At 43.1% G+C, this 16,127-nt stretch overlaps 1 protein-coding gene across 1 annotated transcript in view; it reads left to right on the forward strand.

The window, feature by feature from the left end:
* Bcas3 (BCAS3 microtubule associated cell migration factor) overlaps window positions 1-16,127 on the forward strand; it is a 440,143-nt gene that overhangs the window by 10,688 nt on the left and 413,328 nt on the right. The window contains exons 6-7 of the mRNA XM_055619572.1: window positions 3,292-3,367; window positions 8,316-8,422. Coding sequence (XP_055475547.1) covers window positions 3,292-3,367; window positions 8,316-8,422 — 183 coding nt within the window. The remainder of the gene's footprint in view (window positions 1-3,291; window positions 3,368-8,315; window positions 8,423-16,127) is intronic.

A 16,127-nucleotide genomic window follows, 5' to 3' on the forward strand; every position in this document is an offset into this window, starting at 1 on the left:
AATATGCAGCTAAAATGATGGCCAAATATAAGCACCATAGTAAAAGTATAAAGTACCCTGCTATACAATTGTAACATAGAGGGAAGAGAAACAGTTTACCTGAGGCTGGAGGCTGGGTGTGGTGTGGTTCACGTGCTGTTAGTTCAGGGAGGTTGATGCTGATGATTTCCAGGCTAACCTAGGCTGTATAGTGAGAAACAAGCAGGCAGGCAGACAGATGAACAGAAGGTTTAGTGAATCAAATGCCATTTGAACCGAGGAACAAGGGAGATAAGATGCAGCCTTGGTGATTTTGGGTAGGAAATGGGGACGGTGGGTTGCATAGGGACGAGAGTGTCTTATTTAAGAGTACAGCCTTGATGGTAGATGTGGCTATTTCAGGTGGACATGTTACTAGCTCTAGGCAAGTTACTACATCATTCTTTAAACATCGGTGTCCTTATCTGTAAAAAAGCTCGTTGTATTCACCGTGGGTTTGTGTCAAGGTGTAAAGGTGTATATAGAGCATAAAAAAAGCAAAACATATATTAGGTCGTTTCTCTTGGATGGAGCCTCGGGAGACTGAGGATCCAAAGCCAGAGATGTAGATTTATGGTTTTTATTTAAGTGGCTGCAGCAATCAGATGAGCCAAAAGTATTATAGTTTCTCCCTCTTATCTCTCTCCCAGCTCTTTCCTTTTCTCCTCCCTCTCCTCTTTCTGCTTCATTTCCCACACCCTCTCTTTTCTTCTCTCTTTCCTCACTCCCTTTTCTCTCCCTCATCTCTTTCTGACATAGAGTCTTTGTATTCCAGGCTGGCTTCAAATTTTCAGCCCTTCCCCCTCCTAAAGGCTTGATTACAGGATCTGAACATCACTTTTTTTAAACATGTACTTACTGTGTGCATATGTTTGTGCGTGTGGGGGTGCTTTTCTCCTTTCACCATTGTGTCCCATGGATCCTGGTGAACAATTTTACTGTCCCTTGAACACTATTTAATTCTTCTTTAAAAAAATTTAAAATTTATTTATTTTGAGAGAACATATCACTATGTAGACCAGGCTGGCATCAAATTTAGAGATCTGCCTGCCTCTGCCTCCCAAGTGCTGGGATTAAAGGTAGAGTCTAGAAAGTATTCTGTGCATCTACAAATGTCCCTGTATAGAGGGAGAATGTTGTTGCCTGCACAGTAGCTCTGTTATCATCACTCACACTGTGTCGAACTGATACCATTGCTTTCTAGGAGGAACCCTTAGCTGTGCCCTTTGATCTACCCATTTCAGTTAGAAAAACTTATTTTAAATGCAATTCAGAGAAGTGCTAAACTTTTATTGCTGTTGTATATAAAATTTTTCACAGCCAAATATCTCTTAGTGAGCAATAGCTTTAACTCAAGCTGTCAAGCTTTTGTGCAGGTTCATTTATTTGCTGACCCATATCCTCTTTACTTTTTTAAAAACTTTATTTGGAGGTAGTTGTCCATGCTGGCAGTGAATTCACTCTGTAGCTGTAGCTCAGGGAAGCCTTACGCTTGGAATCTATTTGCCTCAGCCTTGTAAGTAGCTGGATTTACAGGCCTATACCATTAGGCCTAGATTTCTCCGAGAGTAGCCCCAAAGTCTCCTCGTTTCTCTGCCTACAGGGTCTTTAAGCAACAGACAGGAGCCACTACGCCTTAGCTCTAAGTTGTTTTAATGCTTTCGTGCTAGAGGCTAAACTAGGCCTTACACATAGTACTCCGTTTCTGTCTGAGCCACAACCCCCTCTCCAGCTGAAAGCTGGTGCTCTAGTTTGCTCTCTGTTGCTGTGGGAAGACACTGACCAAAAGCAACTTGGGGAGAAAAGGGTTTATCCAACTTACGGTTGAAGTTTGTCATTGAAGGAAGCTAAGGCAGGAAACTGGAGTCAGAGACTGATGCCGGAGCTGTTGGGGAAGGCTGCTTACTAGTTTGCCACCAGACTTAGGTTCAGCTACCTTTGATATTCAGTCCACCTGCTCACCGTAGGCTGGACCCTCACATCAATTAGCAATCAAGAAAATGCCTTACGGATATGCCCACAGGGCAGTCTAATGGGGCAATTGCTCAACTGAAGCTCCCAATTCCCAGGTGTGTCAAGTTGATAACTGCAGCTGGGTAGCTGGTGCCTGGAATCCCTTCACTGGGAGACTGAGGCAGGACATTCTCAAGTTTGAGCAAGCCTGAGCTACATAGAGAGTACCTGTCTCCAAAACAAATTAAACTCACTGAAGTTAGGGATGTATAAGGTAACATATGTGACTTTAGGTTATAAGCTAAGGCCTGGGGAGATGGCTCACTTGGTAAAGTGCTTGTCGGGCAAGCATGTGGACCTGAGTGTGAGCCCCAGGGCGGGCATGATGGCAGGTGGCTATAATCCCAGCTTGGGAAAATGAGGACTGGAGGAGCTCGAGGGTTTGAGGGCCCAACCTTCCCCAGTTAGTGAGAAACCCTGTCTCTACAAACAAACAAGGTGGCTTCTGAGAAAGACATGGTTTTCCTCTGGATTCCAAAAACGTGTACCCACACAAATTCTCTCTCAGCCTCATTTGTAGTTTTGGATTTAGTAGTTGGACCGCCACCACTCTATGACCTTAAAACAATTTTTTTTTTTTTTTGGTGTGTTTTGAGACAGAGTTTCTATGCAGCCCAGAATGACCTTGAACTTCTCATCCTCCTGTCAAAACTTGCAACTCTTGTTTTATGAAGCACCAGGAATCAAGCCCAGGGCTTCATGCATGCTAGATAGGCAATCCACCAACTACGTTGCCAGCCTCCTGAAATTTTAAATGAAAATGTGTTTTCCTTGGAGAGATGAGTTCTCTTGTACACTGATGGGTTCTGACAACGTTCTTTAGCCACGAATGCATATCTCCCTGATTCTTGCAGGCTTGAAAGAATTAGCTGATACTTTGGGTCTGGAGGCCAGGTATCCAACTAAAAAAGTAATATTCTTGAAGTGTAGTGTTCTGTGGAGCTCCGTTACTTCATAGGTTTTATTGATGAGAAAAGGTGGTGATGGAGGGCTTTTGAGGATCACGGTATTTTATGAGCACTGTATTTAGATTTCTATGATTCTGGTTAGGTTAAAAACACATCTTTGGCTGATATCAGATTCCTTGACAAACGTTCTTTGGGAGTAATGCTGTTCCTGAATGTGCTGGTCACCTGCAGGGAGGGCTGGAAAGCTGAAGAGGATTGGAATTGGTTGTGCTGGAGTCACCTTTTGCTTTGAAGGTCTGTGGCATTAGAGCTGTACAGCATTTTAATGAAAACGTTTCTGTTTTTCATGCAGGCTTACAGCGGGACTCCCCTAACAGAAGAAAAGGAGAAAATAGTCTGGGTCCGATTTGAGAATGCGGATCTGAACGGTATGACTGATTTTTTTCAGGGTTGTGTCTATCAAATGCTTCTTTGGGGGATGACCTCATTTTAGAAAGAGGACCCCAATTTCAGTCAGGCTATTTTTGCTTATATTAAATAAATTTATCTTTGGCTGGAAGTGGTTACAATCCCAGTGCCTATGACGCTGAGGCAGGAGGATCCCAGGTTGGAGGTGAAGCCGAGGCACATAGCAAGACCTGTCTGGACACCAAATACCCTACAGTGCACAACCATTATGATCTTTGATCATCAGTGTATAGACCATTTTTACCTTGGAAAATAAACTGTATTCATTAGAGTATGTTCCATATCCTCATCCCCAGTCCTTCTAACCACCGTCATATATGGGTGTTTTGCCTACCTGTATGTTTGTGCACCTTGGAGGCTAGAAGAGGGAGTCTGATCCCATGGGAGTAAAGGGACAGTACTGGGTTTTGAACTCAGGGTCTCAAACAAGCTAGGTAAAAGCTCTGCCACTGAGCTGCAGCCCTAATCCTGGGCGTTTGAAAGGATATTGTGTTTTTAATTTCTCTGTTATGACTGTCAGCATCCAAGTGGATGTTGGGAATAAAATACTGGTTTTCTGTAAGTGCAGCCAGTCCTATTAAACTCTGAGCCATCTCTCCAGCCCCTCTACTTTCTTTATGACTCTTGACTGATGTAGACATTTTACAAAAATGAATTCATGTTCAGGATGCATCTGTGTTGGAGCATTGTCAGAAGGTTGATGAATACCTCAGCACATGTGTGCGACCATCCATTTTATTTTAGTGTAAACTGGAGTTGCTCAGGATAACCTTGCATTCTGGGCCTCAAACAAACAATTCTTTTTCCCAGTCTCCTTAGCAACCTGAGTTACATACACGAGTAACACCATTTTTAAAAATGTCGGCCATTGAACCAAAAGTAGCACACATGCTGTGTAGCGCACTTCACCCAGCTTTCTCTTTGCGTATTTTCTTGAGCCAGGATCTCATGTGGTACAAGCTAGCCTTGAACTTCTGATCCTCATGGCCCTACTTCCCAAGTACTGAATTTTGTGGGTGGCCTGGAACTCAGTATGTAGACCAGGCTGGCCAGTACCGCAGAGTTTCAACTGCCTCTGCTTTCTAGTACTGGGATTAAATGTGTGTTCCAAGTGGACAAACTATTTTTGAGATAGGTGTGGCCCAGGCTACCTTAAACTGGATAAAAATAGTTGAAGATGATCTTGATCTTTTGATTCTCCTACCACCATGGCTACTTTTGGGGTGCTAGAGATGGAACATTAGACCGTTTGTGTGCCAGCCAAATATTCTACCAACTGAGCTACATCCTCAGCCCTGTAGTGACTTTTCATTTTGAAGAAGGGATTCACTAAATTGTCCTTTGGCCCTGAAGTCACACTGTCCTCCAGGCTGGTGGTTAACTTGCTGCAGTCATCCTTCCTCATCATCCTGAGTAGCTAAGAGTATGGGCTTGTCTCACAAGGTTTCCTACAGCTTTTAATGATGTGAACAGCCATTGCTGTGTCCATTGGTGTCTACCTATCTGAAGACTGCTTCTGCTGGATTCCATATGGGATTCCAGTCTTAGTTTCTGATGAACCACTGACTCTTTGCGGTAGTGCCTGTACCGTGACAGGTTCTCAATGGCGGTGCCTGAGGGTGTGTGTTTACACTCCTAGGGCATTAGGCAGTATGCTGGTTATCTACCCCATACCTCCAGCCCCTCAGTTTTCAGTACATTCAGCATGCATTATTTTATGTTGTAGCCATCTTACTGGGTTTAAGTTGTAGTTTTGATTCCTTTCCCTTGTTAAAAAAAAAAAAAAAAGCAGTATATTTTCTTAGGCATATTGGTCACTTGCATGTAGCGATCCTTCCTTTATCAATGACAGTGTGCTCTGAGGCTTCACTGACCTTAAGTCTGCCAAGGTCTAAAAATATTTGATAGAATATTCCTGAAACAAAAAGTGTGGTCATTTAAGATTGTGTGCTGTTCTGGGTAGAATCTTGTGCTGCCCTGCCCCAGCCTGCTCTGTTCTCCCTGAAATGTGAGTCATCCCTTTGTCCCCATATCCATGCTGCTCTGCTTGGAGGACTGCAGTGCTGCCGAGCAGAACCCTGGCCTGTAAGAGGAGGGGTGCGGCTGCTGGCTGTCCCATCCGGCAAGCAGCGGTCCGTGCCCTCTTCTCTCACTGGGAACCCGACGCACTCAGAAAACGACCTGCTGAGCTTAAGAATGAATCTATGCATGAAGTTCTCTTTTAAAAAAAGATTGTGTGTGTGTGTATATATATATATGTGTGTGCTCTATCTGCATATACACCTGCATGCCAGAAGAGGACATCAGATCCCAGTTTAGATGGTTGTGAGCCACCATGTGGTGGTTAGGAATTGAACTCAGGACCTCGGGAAGAGCAGCCAGTGCTCTTAATCGCTGAGCCATCACTCCAGCCCCTACACATGATATTCTACACAAGGAAATTGTTCTAATTAGGTCAAGCTCAAGTAGTGACAGGGGGACAAGTGCTCTGTTGACATTCAGCCACAGGTTTTGGTACTAAGCTTTTTGGCATTAAAAGGTTATCTAATGGATCATTTTTAGAGAAATGTCTGTGCATGTCTTTTGCTTGGACTGGCCTCTTTGACTTTTTTTTTTTTTTTTTTTTTTTTTAAGATTTTTTATTTTATGTGTTTGCCTGAATCTCTGTGTGTGCAGCACTAGTGTGTTGTGCCAGGTAGAGGCCAGAAGAGGACATCGGATCCCCTGGGACAGGAGTTACAGAAGGTTGTGAGCTGTTATGTGGGTGCTGGGAAATCAATCCGGGTCATCTGGAAGAGCAGTCATTGCTCCTAACCACCGAGTCAGCCTTCTGTCTTCTGCTCTTTTTTTTTTTTTTTTTTTTTTTTTTAATTAAAAACAATAGTTACTGTGACCAAAACTAACATGAATTTGATCCCTGGGACCCACATGGTAGGAGTGAATTGTCATCAAGTTCTCCACTGATCTCCACATATTGTACACTTCCTCCCCAAAATAAGAAAAACAATCCTGGCTCCAGGCCAGTATCTTATTATAAACATTTCTGCTTTATTTTATTTGCACTTTTTTCAGTACTGGGTTTTGAACTCAGGATCTCAAACAAGTTAGGTAAATGCTCTGCCACTGAGCTGCATCCCTGATCCTGGGCGTTTGAAAAGATACTGTGTTTTTAATTTCTCTGTTACGACTGTATACTGGATTCTTTCCTAGTATTTTTGTCCTGTTTTCATTTTACTAATATTGATAAGAGATAAAATTGCAGCCTCTTAAAGGTTTTAGATGGTTTTATTTCTCCTGGGAACTGAATACAGAGCTTGAGGCGGCTTTGCCTTTCCTTAGCCTCCAGAGTGCTGGGACTGTGGGATTGCCTCACCACTGCTACTTAGCCTGCGTGTCTTTTGTCTAGTAAGGAGTCACTGGGAGGGAAGATTTGGCCAGTATCTCCTGACCCCTGAGTGAGTTCACCTTGGCGTTTAGTTTGATTGCTAACAGTTAGAGCAAAGCATTCACTGTTACCCAGCACAGTGGACATGCTTGGCATTAATTGCTAACTTGACAGAATGGAGAACCCCTGTAAATGGGCCTCTGGCCATGCCTTTTAGGGATTATCTTGATTAGTTAACTGGGCAGGTCATACTCTGGGCAGTGGTGCCAGGGCTGTGTTAGATGGACAGGGGAGTTGAACAGCAGGCATACTTTCTCTCTGCTTCCTGATCGTGGATCAGGAGGAGTGATGTGAGCAGCTGCTTGATCTACCTGAACTGTGAACTAAACCGCTTTCTTCTTTTCTCAGAGTCTGTCACAGCAACAGGAAAGTGGCATGAAACAAAGGATTTCTTTCAGCTACATAGCAAGCTTGAGGGTAGCCTGAGTTATTCTTGACCCTGTCTTAAAACAATAGGAAAACAACAACAAAAATAAATATTTTTAAAAATTATAGTATTGGTGCATGCCTTTAATCCCAGCACTCAGGAGAGGCAGGAGGATCTCTGAGTTTGTGGCTAGCCTGGTCTAAATAGGACACTCAGGGCTACAAAGAGAAACCATGCCCCCTCCCAAAAAAAAATTGCTAGTGAATCTGGATGTATGTTCAGAAGTCTTTGTTTTTTGCCTGGCTTCTTTGCTTAGTGTGTCTGTGAGAGTCCTTTATACTCTGGTGTGTAGTAACTAATTCTTTTCTTTAATGATGGCATTCCATTCTATCAGACCAGTACCATGATCTGACTATTATCATCCTTGAATGTTTGTATTGTTTCCATCTTTTGGATGTCAACAAATAATGTTACTATGAAGCATTCTATGGCCCGGTACCCATCTTTCTCAAACACAAAAAGTAAAAAGCAGGCTGGGGATATAGCTCAGCTTTAACACACTTGACTAGCATATGTGAGGGTTCAGTCTCCAGTACTACAAAAAAAAAAAAAAAAAAAAAAATTTTTTTTTTTTTTGGAAACAAGGTGTCACTGTGTAGCTAGTTTGCCTTGGAACTATGTAGCCCAAGTTGGCTTCGAATTTACTGAGTAGTCCAGGTTGGCTTTAGTGATCCTCCTTCCTACCTGCTGGGGTTGCAGGCTAGAGATACCACATTGGCCTCTGACATTTTCTTTAAAAAAATAAAAAAAATTGTTTTTATAATTTGTGTGTAGGTACGCCCGTGTATGGGTATGTGCAAATGCCTCCAGACCTCAGAGGCTCTGAATACTCTGGAGGTGGAATCACCGGTGTCAGCCAGGTGATGTGGATGCTGGGAACCCGGCTTTGGCAGAGCAGCATATGCTTTAACTACTGAGCCATCCTTCCAGTGCCCTGCTTTACTGTCCTAACTCAGTCTTCACATTAATGGGGCTAAAGTAGTTTTCTTGGTTCATACTGTCTTTTTATTTTGTTTCTTTGTTAACCCTAATGCAGATACGTCACGGAATCTAGAATTTCATGAACTGCATAGCACTGGAAATGAGCCCCCTCTGCTGGTTATGATCGGCTACAGTGACGGAATGCAGGTCTGGGGCATCCCTGTAAGTATGCAGAAGGCGTAATCTGACTGCCCTCGTGGCTCTGCGGATATGTTTACATCATCATCATCATCATCATCATCATCATCATCATCATCATCATCATCATTATTATCATTATTATTATTTGGGTTTTTGAGACAAGGTTTCTCGTTGTAGCCCTGGCTGTCCTGGAGCTCACTTTGTAGACCAGGCTGACTTCAGACTCACAGAGATCTACCTGCCTCTGCCTCCTGAGTGCTGTGGTTAATACTGTTTGCACATTATTAAGGCCTCATGGAGAATCAGTGGGAATGAGAGGCAAGTGGCAAGTAGGTCCTCCAAAAGATGAGTGGAGCAGGAGTTGCCATGAAGTTTGCTATTTTATTTCTATTGTCATCATTCAGGAGCTCTTTTGTGGATTTGAATATTATTACTATTCTGATTTTTAAAAAATGACCTTTGGGGTGTGTGTGTGTGTGTGTGTGTGTGTGTGTGTGTGTGTTTTCAAGACAGGGTTTGTCTGTGTATCCTTGGCTATCCTGGACTTGCTTTGTAGACTTGCTTTGAGACTTGGAACTGAAAGAGATCCACCTGCTTCTGCCTCCACAAATGATGGGACCACAGGCGTGCACCACTGCGCCTGGCAACCAGTGCTTTCTAATAATACAAATACATTAAATGTCCATGACTTTGATAATAAAGTGTTGTAACAGGGGCTAGAGGTACAGCTTGTAATTCCAGTTATTTTTCTGGCGGCGGCAAGAAGGTAGCAAATTCAGGGCCTGCCTAGGCAACTTAGTGAGATGCTGTGTCAAAAAAAACAACAAATTGTTATAATGAAGTTGAACATAGGTATACATACATACATACATACATACATACATACATACATACATACATACATCCGTCTATCTGTCTGTCTGTCTCCCTGTCAATGGCTTTGGTATTTTGAGATGGCCTTTGCTGTTTATGCCTGATCATCTTGGCAATCTCTTTGAGGCTCACCTGGCCTCAGGCTTGTGGGTTCTCCTTTTGTCTTTGCTTTGAGTTCTGGGATCATTAATGTTGGCCACTGAGCCTGGCTCCAAAACTGTTTTATTCCTGAGTATTTACGTAGAGACACTCCTCTCTCCCTTCTGAAAAAGTATTTTACAGTGTACCATAGGTCGGCTTTTAGGTCGCAGCAATCCTGCTCAGCCGCCTGAGTCTTCTGAGTCTTCATAGCTATGCAATCCTTTGACTTGCTTTGCTCCATAAAGTTCCATATAGTGGAGCTGCTGCCTCAGAGATGCCCTGTTCCTGTCACACATAGGGGGACCTTTAGGGGTAGCGATAGCTGCCTCAAGTGTAGGTGGGAAAATGACACATAAAGGAAGAGGAGACGTGGCTCAGTTCCTCAGAGCAAGGTCTGGTCTACCTTCAAGGGCTTTGAGTCACCTGCAGATGGAGTTTGGAAAAGTGCTGGGATCAAAGGCATGTGCCACGGGCTCTGGCGATTGTCCATTTCTGTTATTGTTCCCTTATGTAACATGACCCTGCATGAAAACATTCATTAGCAATATCTTACTCCAGATTTCATGGAAGTTGGGATGCTCCAGAGCAGCGGTTCTTACCTGTAGGTCACAACCCTTGCACAGGCATCATGTATCATATCTCCTGCATATCAGATCTTTACATTATGATTCATAACAGTAGCATAATGATAGTTATGAAGTAGCAATGAAAATAATTTCATGGTTGGGGTCACCACAACATGAGGAACTGTATTAAAGGGTCATAGCAGTATTAGGAAGGTTGAGAACCACTCACTGATCCAGAGAATAGATTTTTTTCTAAATGACATAAACAGACACATTACACTCATATTTCTTTAACATTTTGACCTGAAACATTTGTTTATGGGCCAGCAAGATGGCTCATCTGGGAAAAGTACTTACTGTCATGCCTAACACCCTGCTTTCAGTACCCATGACCCTCATGGTGGAAGGAGAGAACCAACTCCCACAAGTTGCCTTTGATTGCCACACAACTGGCCAGCGCAGTAAATCATAAATGTAAAAAAGTTTCACAAATTGTTTATGCACTGTGGTGCACCATTCTGGTCATAGGACTATCATATTACACACTTAAGGTTGAAGACTCATTTTGCCAGGGCAGGAGAATGCTGCCGGCTGCCAGGAACAAAAAGTTTTTCTCTTTTGCTCTGCCATCCCTGCCTAACCCCTCCTACTATTTCCCCTCCCCAGCCCCAGTAATGTGGACAAATCCTAGGGCCTTTGTCCCATGGGGCAGGTATCGTGGGTGTAGCAGCAGCTCCACTCCTGGTTTTAGCTCATGGTTTCAAGGCTTTGCCTTGTTCTTTAACCTATTAAGAGGAAACACAGGTTGATTAGAGGGAGTGGCTTCATTAGTGGCCGCATTGTGTTCCACACTTTTGTTCACAGGCGGGTAGACAGTAAGGGGTTACTTTAACAAGATGCTTGAGTCGTCTTAGGGTGTTGTCTGGATGGAGCACATTCTTTTGATGGGACTCAGGTGGCTCTGACGCCTACTTGTTTTGGTTATAATTACAGGTATTACTTTGAATAGCTTGTATCATCTCTGAATATCTTAAAAGTCTTTAATCCCCTTCTTCCCCGATTGTCTTTGGGGAGGCCGGAGTATGTTCTTTTGGTGAACTTGCATGCTGGTGAGAAGTGAGCTCACTTGTTCATTGGTAGTGTTTCCTGAGATGTTGGGGTTGTTCTAGGACATTATCCCATGTAATGTTTTCTGTGAGGTCACAGTTACTCATTCAGGGGAGAAGGTTGCTCTGTGAGTGTGGTGCTATATTTTCAATCTAGATTAGCCTGATGTCACAGGCCATTCCAACAGCTGTACCTTATTACTTCCCAAGTAGGACAGCAGAAAACAGACCCTGGCAGTAATATAGCTGTTGTTTTTATTTGACAGTACTGGAGGTTGATGAGGGCCTCCTGTCTGTGGGCACGCCTCTACTGCTGAGCTAGTACCACCTCTGAAGGGCTGGGCTAGACTTGCACAGAATCCCCTTAGTTATACAGTCTCAGCGTGTAGCCAGAACTCATTTGTTCAGCAGGGTCAGCTTTCACAGTAGGCAGCTTTTGTTGGTCAGCAAGTTGTCTTGCACAGATATTAGTTGATGGCAGGTCACAATGTTTTGCAAACCATATCTGGACTATGGGCCGATGCTCCTTCTGTGTGCACAGCACCACCATTTGTTGATTTCAGTCAGTTATTTTATGACTCTCAGGGCCTCATGGATGCTAGGCAGGGACCCATCTCCTGCTCTGATTCCCCTGGCCTCTGTTTGCTGATTTTGTTATTATTCTAAATATGAGCCTCCAAAAGAGGATAACTAGGCCCGTGGATATGGATTGGTGATAGGGATTCCACTCGGCAGGCACAGGGTCCAACCTGACCCCACCAAAATCAGGTCAGACATCATATTTTAACATTTGTTTGATGTCTGTTGGTGTTTTGCTTACGTGTGATTGTGCAACATGCAAGAAGAAATGGCTGAGCATGGTGGCCCACATCTGTAATCTGGCATTAGATTACATTAGATTAGTTAGAGGCAGGAGGATCAGGAAGGAAGTCAAGGCTAGCCTTGGCTATATTACTAGTTTGAGTACTGCCTGAGACATTTTGTAAACAAAAGAAGCATAGAAAAAAAACTTTGTGTGTGTGTGTGTGTGTTTGTTATGTTAGTGTTTGTGTTCTCTCTTCCTGTTTCCTTCCTGTCCTGGATTGAGATGGAGTCTTACTATTGTCCCAGGCTGGCCTACAATTGCAGGCAATGCTTGTTCCTCTGGGATATGCTACTATTCTTTGTTGCACACATGCTTTTATGTTTGTTTTGGTTTTGAGAAAGGGTTGTGTTCCTGTGGCTGTCCTGGAACTCAGTCTAGCCCTAGCTGGCCTTGCTCTGTAGACCAGGCTGGCCTAGCACTGAGAGATCCACCTGCCTCTGCCTCCAGAGTGCTGGAATTAGAGGCAAGCACCACAACTGCCAGTTTCTAGCTGCTTTTTTGGTATGTCCCTCCTAGTTTTAGACATTAGTTGGTTGTCCCTGTGAGCTGTGAGGATGTAAGTGGTATTACTTCATGCAGCACATGTTTGGGATACATAGCGACAGAGACAATAGACATCAGTAAACACAAAATGACACACAACTTAGAATACAAAGAAAAACAGGAGATTTTGACTAGGAAGTAGCACAAATTCAGAAACAGGATTTCGTTAGTTAAGCTGTATATGATGGCTCAGTCCTGTATTTCCAAATGTTTCAGGAGGCTGGGGCAGGAGGATCATGAGATCAATATGATCTGGGCAACATGAGGAGACCTGTTATCTAAATTAAATGTTATGTAAAGCCTTGGGGCACAGATCCATTGTTCAGCACTTGATTTGCAACCTCCCTGAAAGTGACTTGTGCCAGTAATCTTAACACTTGGGAGATAGAGATGTAGTATCAGGAGTTTAAAGTCATCCTTGCTTACTTGAGTTCTATGAGACAGCTTATTTAAAAATCCACATACCCAGAAACTCAGACTTAGTGGGACATGCCTGTGCTCCTAACACAGGAGGCAGGATGAAAAGGAGTTCAAGGTCATTCTCAGCTACCTAGCAAGTTTGAGGCCAACCTGGGCTATAACAGGCCCCATCTCCAGAAAAAGCCTTTTCTTTATAATGAAACATTGATTTAGATTTCTAATTTTGTTATTTTAATTTCAGGAATATTGAGATAAATATCTCTTGGTTATGTAATTTTTGGAGATCAATATAACTAAGGCCCTTGCTAGTTTTGCCAAATTGCATTCTTGTAAAGCCAAACCATTTATATTTCCCTACTCATTCATTAACTCATTTACTTAGCCAAGATTTATTGATTGTCCATTACATGCCAGACTGCCTTGAAGGTGCTGGGAAAACCAGATGAGCAAAACAAAGTCTTTCTGTTTTTGGAATTTCTATTCTTGGTGGTTGGTGACTTTGCAGATGAGTGTTTTGTGTTAGAGGCTGAGCAGTGATGCTCAGTGGTCAGTGGTGCAGGTGCTGCCAGCCAGGCTCTCAGGACTCAGTCAGGGGAGCAGTGACACCCTACCTGTGAGTGCCCACATGTGCTAGAGCGTGTGTGTGGAGGTCAGAGGATAGTTTTCAGGAGTCAGTGTCTTCTGTTATGTGGGCCCTAGAGATGAAACTCAAGTTGTCAGGATAGGTGGCAAGTATCTTCACCCGCTGAACCATTTGCCAGTCTTTCTAGCTTAGATTATTAATTTTTTTTGTACGTATGATTGTTTTGTCTGTTTGTGTGTCTGTCTGCCAGGTGTGTGCCTGGTGCTGGAGGAGGCCAGAAGAGAGTATCAGATTCCCTGGGACTGGACTCACAGATGGTTGTGAGCTGCCATGCTGGTGCTGGTAATCTTTGAAAGAGCAGCCAGCATTCTTCACCACTGAGTCTCTTTGTAGCCTTGACTGTGTTGACCAGGCTGGCCTGGAACTCACAGAGATCTGCCTGCCTGTGTACCACCAGTTGAATTCTTTTTTTTTTTTAAAGACTGTTTTTTTTTTTTTTTTTTTTTAGACCCAAAAGACTAGCTTCTAACTTACCCTCTTGCCTAAACCTCCCACATGTTGTTGGGGTTACAGGAATGTGGACTCATACCTGGCCCTTTCCACAAATCAAGTGCAAGTTTTTTCAGTTCTGACAGGTTTTTGCACCTAGGACATTCAAGATGTAGAATAAATGGGGTGATGGTGCTCAACTGTAGTCCAATACTTGGGAGGCAGAAGGATCCCTATAAGGTTGAGCATAGCCTGGGCTACCTAAGGAAAGGGAAGAAAGAGATGTTGAACATGACATTACCCAATGAAGTTCCCTGTCTCCAGTTTAGGTTCCACTCTATCTAATCATTATTAGTATTCTCATGGGTACCTCACTGTAGATTACTTTTGCACCCTTATGGATTATTTCCTCTGTGGCATTTTTTTTCTGCACAGTGTTTTTGAGAATCAACCTGTTGTTTCATTAAGGTTTCTCATTCTGTGTTGGGGTTGAACCATTTACCTGCTAAGTGTATGCTCCACCACTGAGCCACACTCCAGCCACACCCAGTTTTCAGCTTGTTGTGGATATATGAAGACCCTCAGTGAACTGCCTGTGTGTGCATTTGCTGATTCATGTGCTTGGAATGTGGTTAATCTAACAAACTCACAAAGCCTTTCTCAAGGTGACTACACGTTACATTTCTTATAACAGTATATGAATTGTTCTGCATCCTTGCCAATGTTTGATGTCATCTGTCTTCAGAATATTACTATTCTGGTGGATGGTAACTTGAGAATTTAATTAGCTTTACTGTTTTCCTGATGACTGATAATATTGAGTACTTTTTTTGTGTCTTTCCTCATGTATCTGTTAGTAATGTTCTGCATAATATTTTTTTCCTACCAAGGAATGTGTTTTTCAGGGACTGGAGAGATGGCTCAGAAGTTAAGAGCACTGGCTGCTCTTCCAGAGGACCCAGGTTCAATTCTCAGCACCCTCACGGCAGCTCACATCTGTCTGTAACTCCAGGTCTAGGGCCTCTGACACTTTCACACAGATATACATGCAGGCAAAACACCAATGAACATAAAATAAATTATCAACAAATATGTTCTTCCTCTACCGCTGACCTAGGGGGCCCATTCACACTGAGTCTTAGAGGACATTGCAGGATTTTGAATGGAGGTAGACACTGATAATTCTAAAAGCCAGAAAGCTGTGGGCAGAGTAGATTTCAGTGGCTGGACAGTGAGCTTGATTTAAATGTGTGGACCATGGACTGGTGAGTGACCTGTTTGGAATTGGTAGCAACAAGTTCAAGTGAAGAAAATCTGAACTATTTGTAAATCTGTGTCTGTTTGCCACTGCACAGCATCTGGTCATGTTTTTGGTTTTTAGAAGTGATTGTGCTAGATAGGAGAGAAAGCATTCTCATATTTGAGCTGTTATAAAAAGTGCATGAAAAGCATAATGAATATGTTGAAGGCATCTTGCAATATTTACGGTGATAATTACTCTTGCTGAGCATATACTTTGCCGTTTTAAGATTTTGTTTCTTTTTTGTAATTAGGAACTTTTTGGTAGACAGGACGTCAGGTAGCTCAGGCTGGTTTTTCTTCTGTGGATGACCTTGAACTTCTGCCCCTGTGTCCCTAGTGCTGAGATTGCAGGCCTGACTACTATGCAGTGTTGGGAATGCCATTCAGGGCTTTGTGCATGCTAGGCCAGCATCCTGCCAAATGAACTATAGCTCAGTTGCCATTGTGTTTTTGGGTTTGAACCTCGGTTCTCACATGCCTCACATACCCTGCACTGAGCAGCATCCCTAACTCCTGTATCATTTTGTCTAATACATGCCTATTGAAACATTTGTGGTTAAATGTTAATTGTGGGCATGGGAATTTTCATGGTGGAAGTGTGATTCCTGGAAATACATGCTTATTAATAATCCTTTAGTAACAAATTCTCATAGCTGTTGTGGTTAAAAAGAAAATGGCCTCCATAAGCCTCCATATTTGAATACTTGATCCCAGTTGGTGGAATATTTGGGAAGTGTGGGGAGTGCGGCCTTGTTGGAAGAGGTGTGGCACTGGGGGTGGGCTTTGAGGTTTCAAAAGCTCACTCCATTCCCAATTAGCTCTGATGTTCATGGATCAA

The sequence above is a fragment of the Psammomys obesus genome, unplaced genomic scaffold (genome assembly GCF_907164565.1).
Source record: "Psammomys obesus unplaced genomic scaffold, mPsaObe1.curated_primary_1811, whole genome shotgun sequence".
Classification (NCBI taxonomy): Eukaryota; Metazoa; Chordata; class Mammalia; order Rodentia; family Muridae; genus Psammomys; species Psammomys obesus.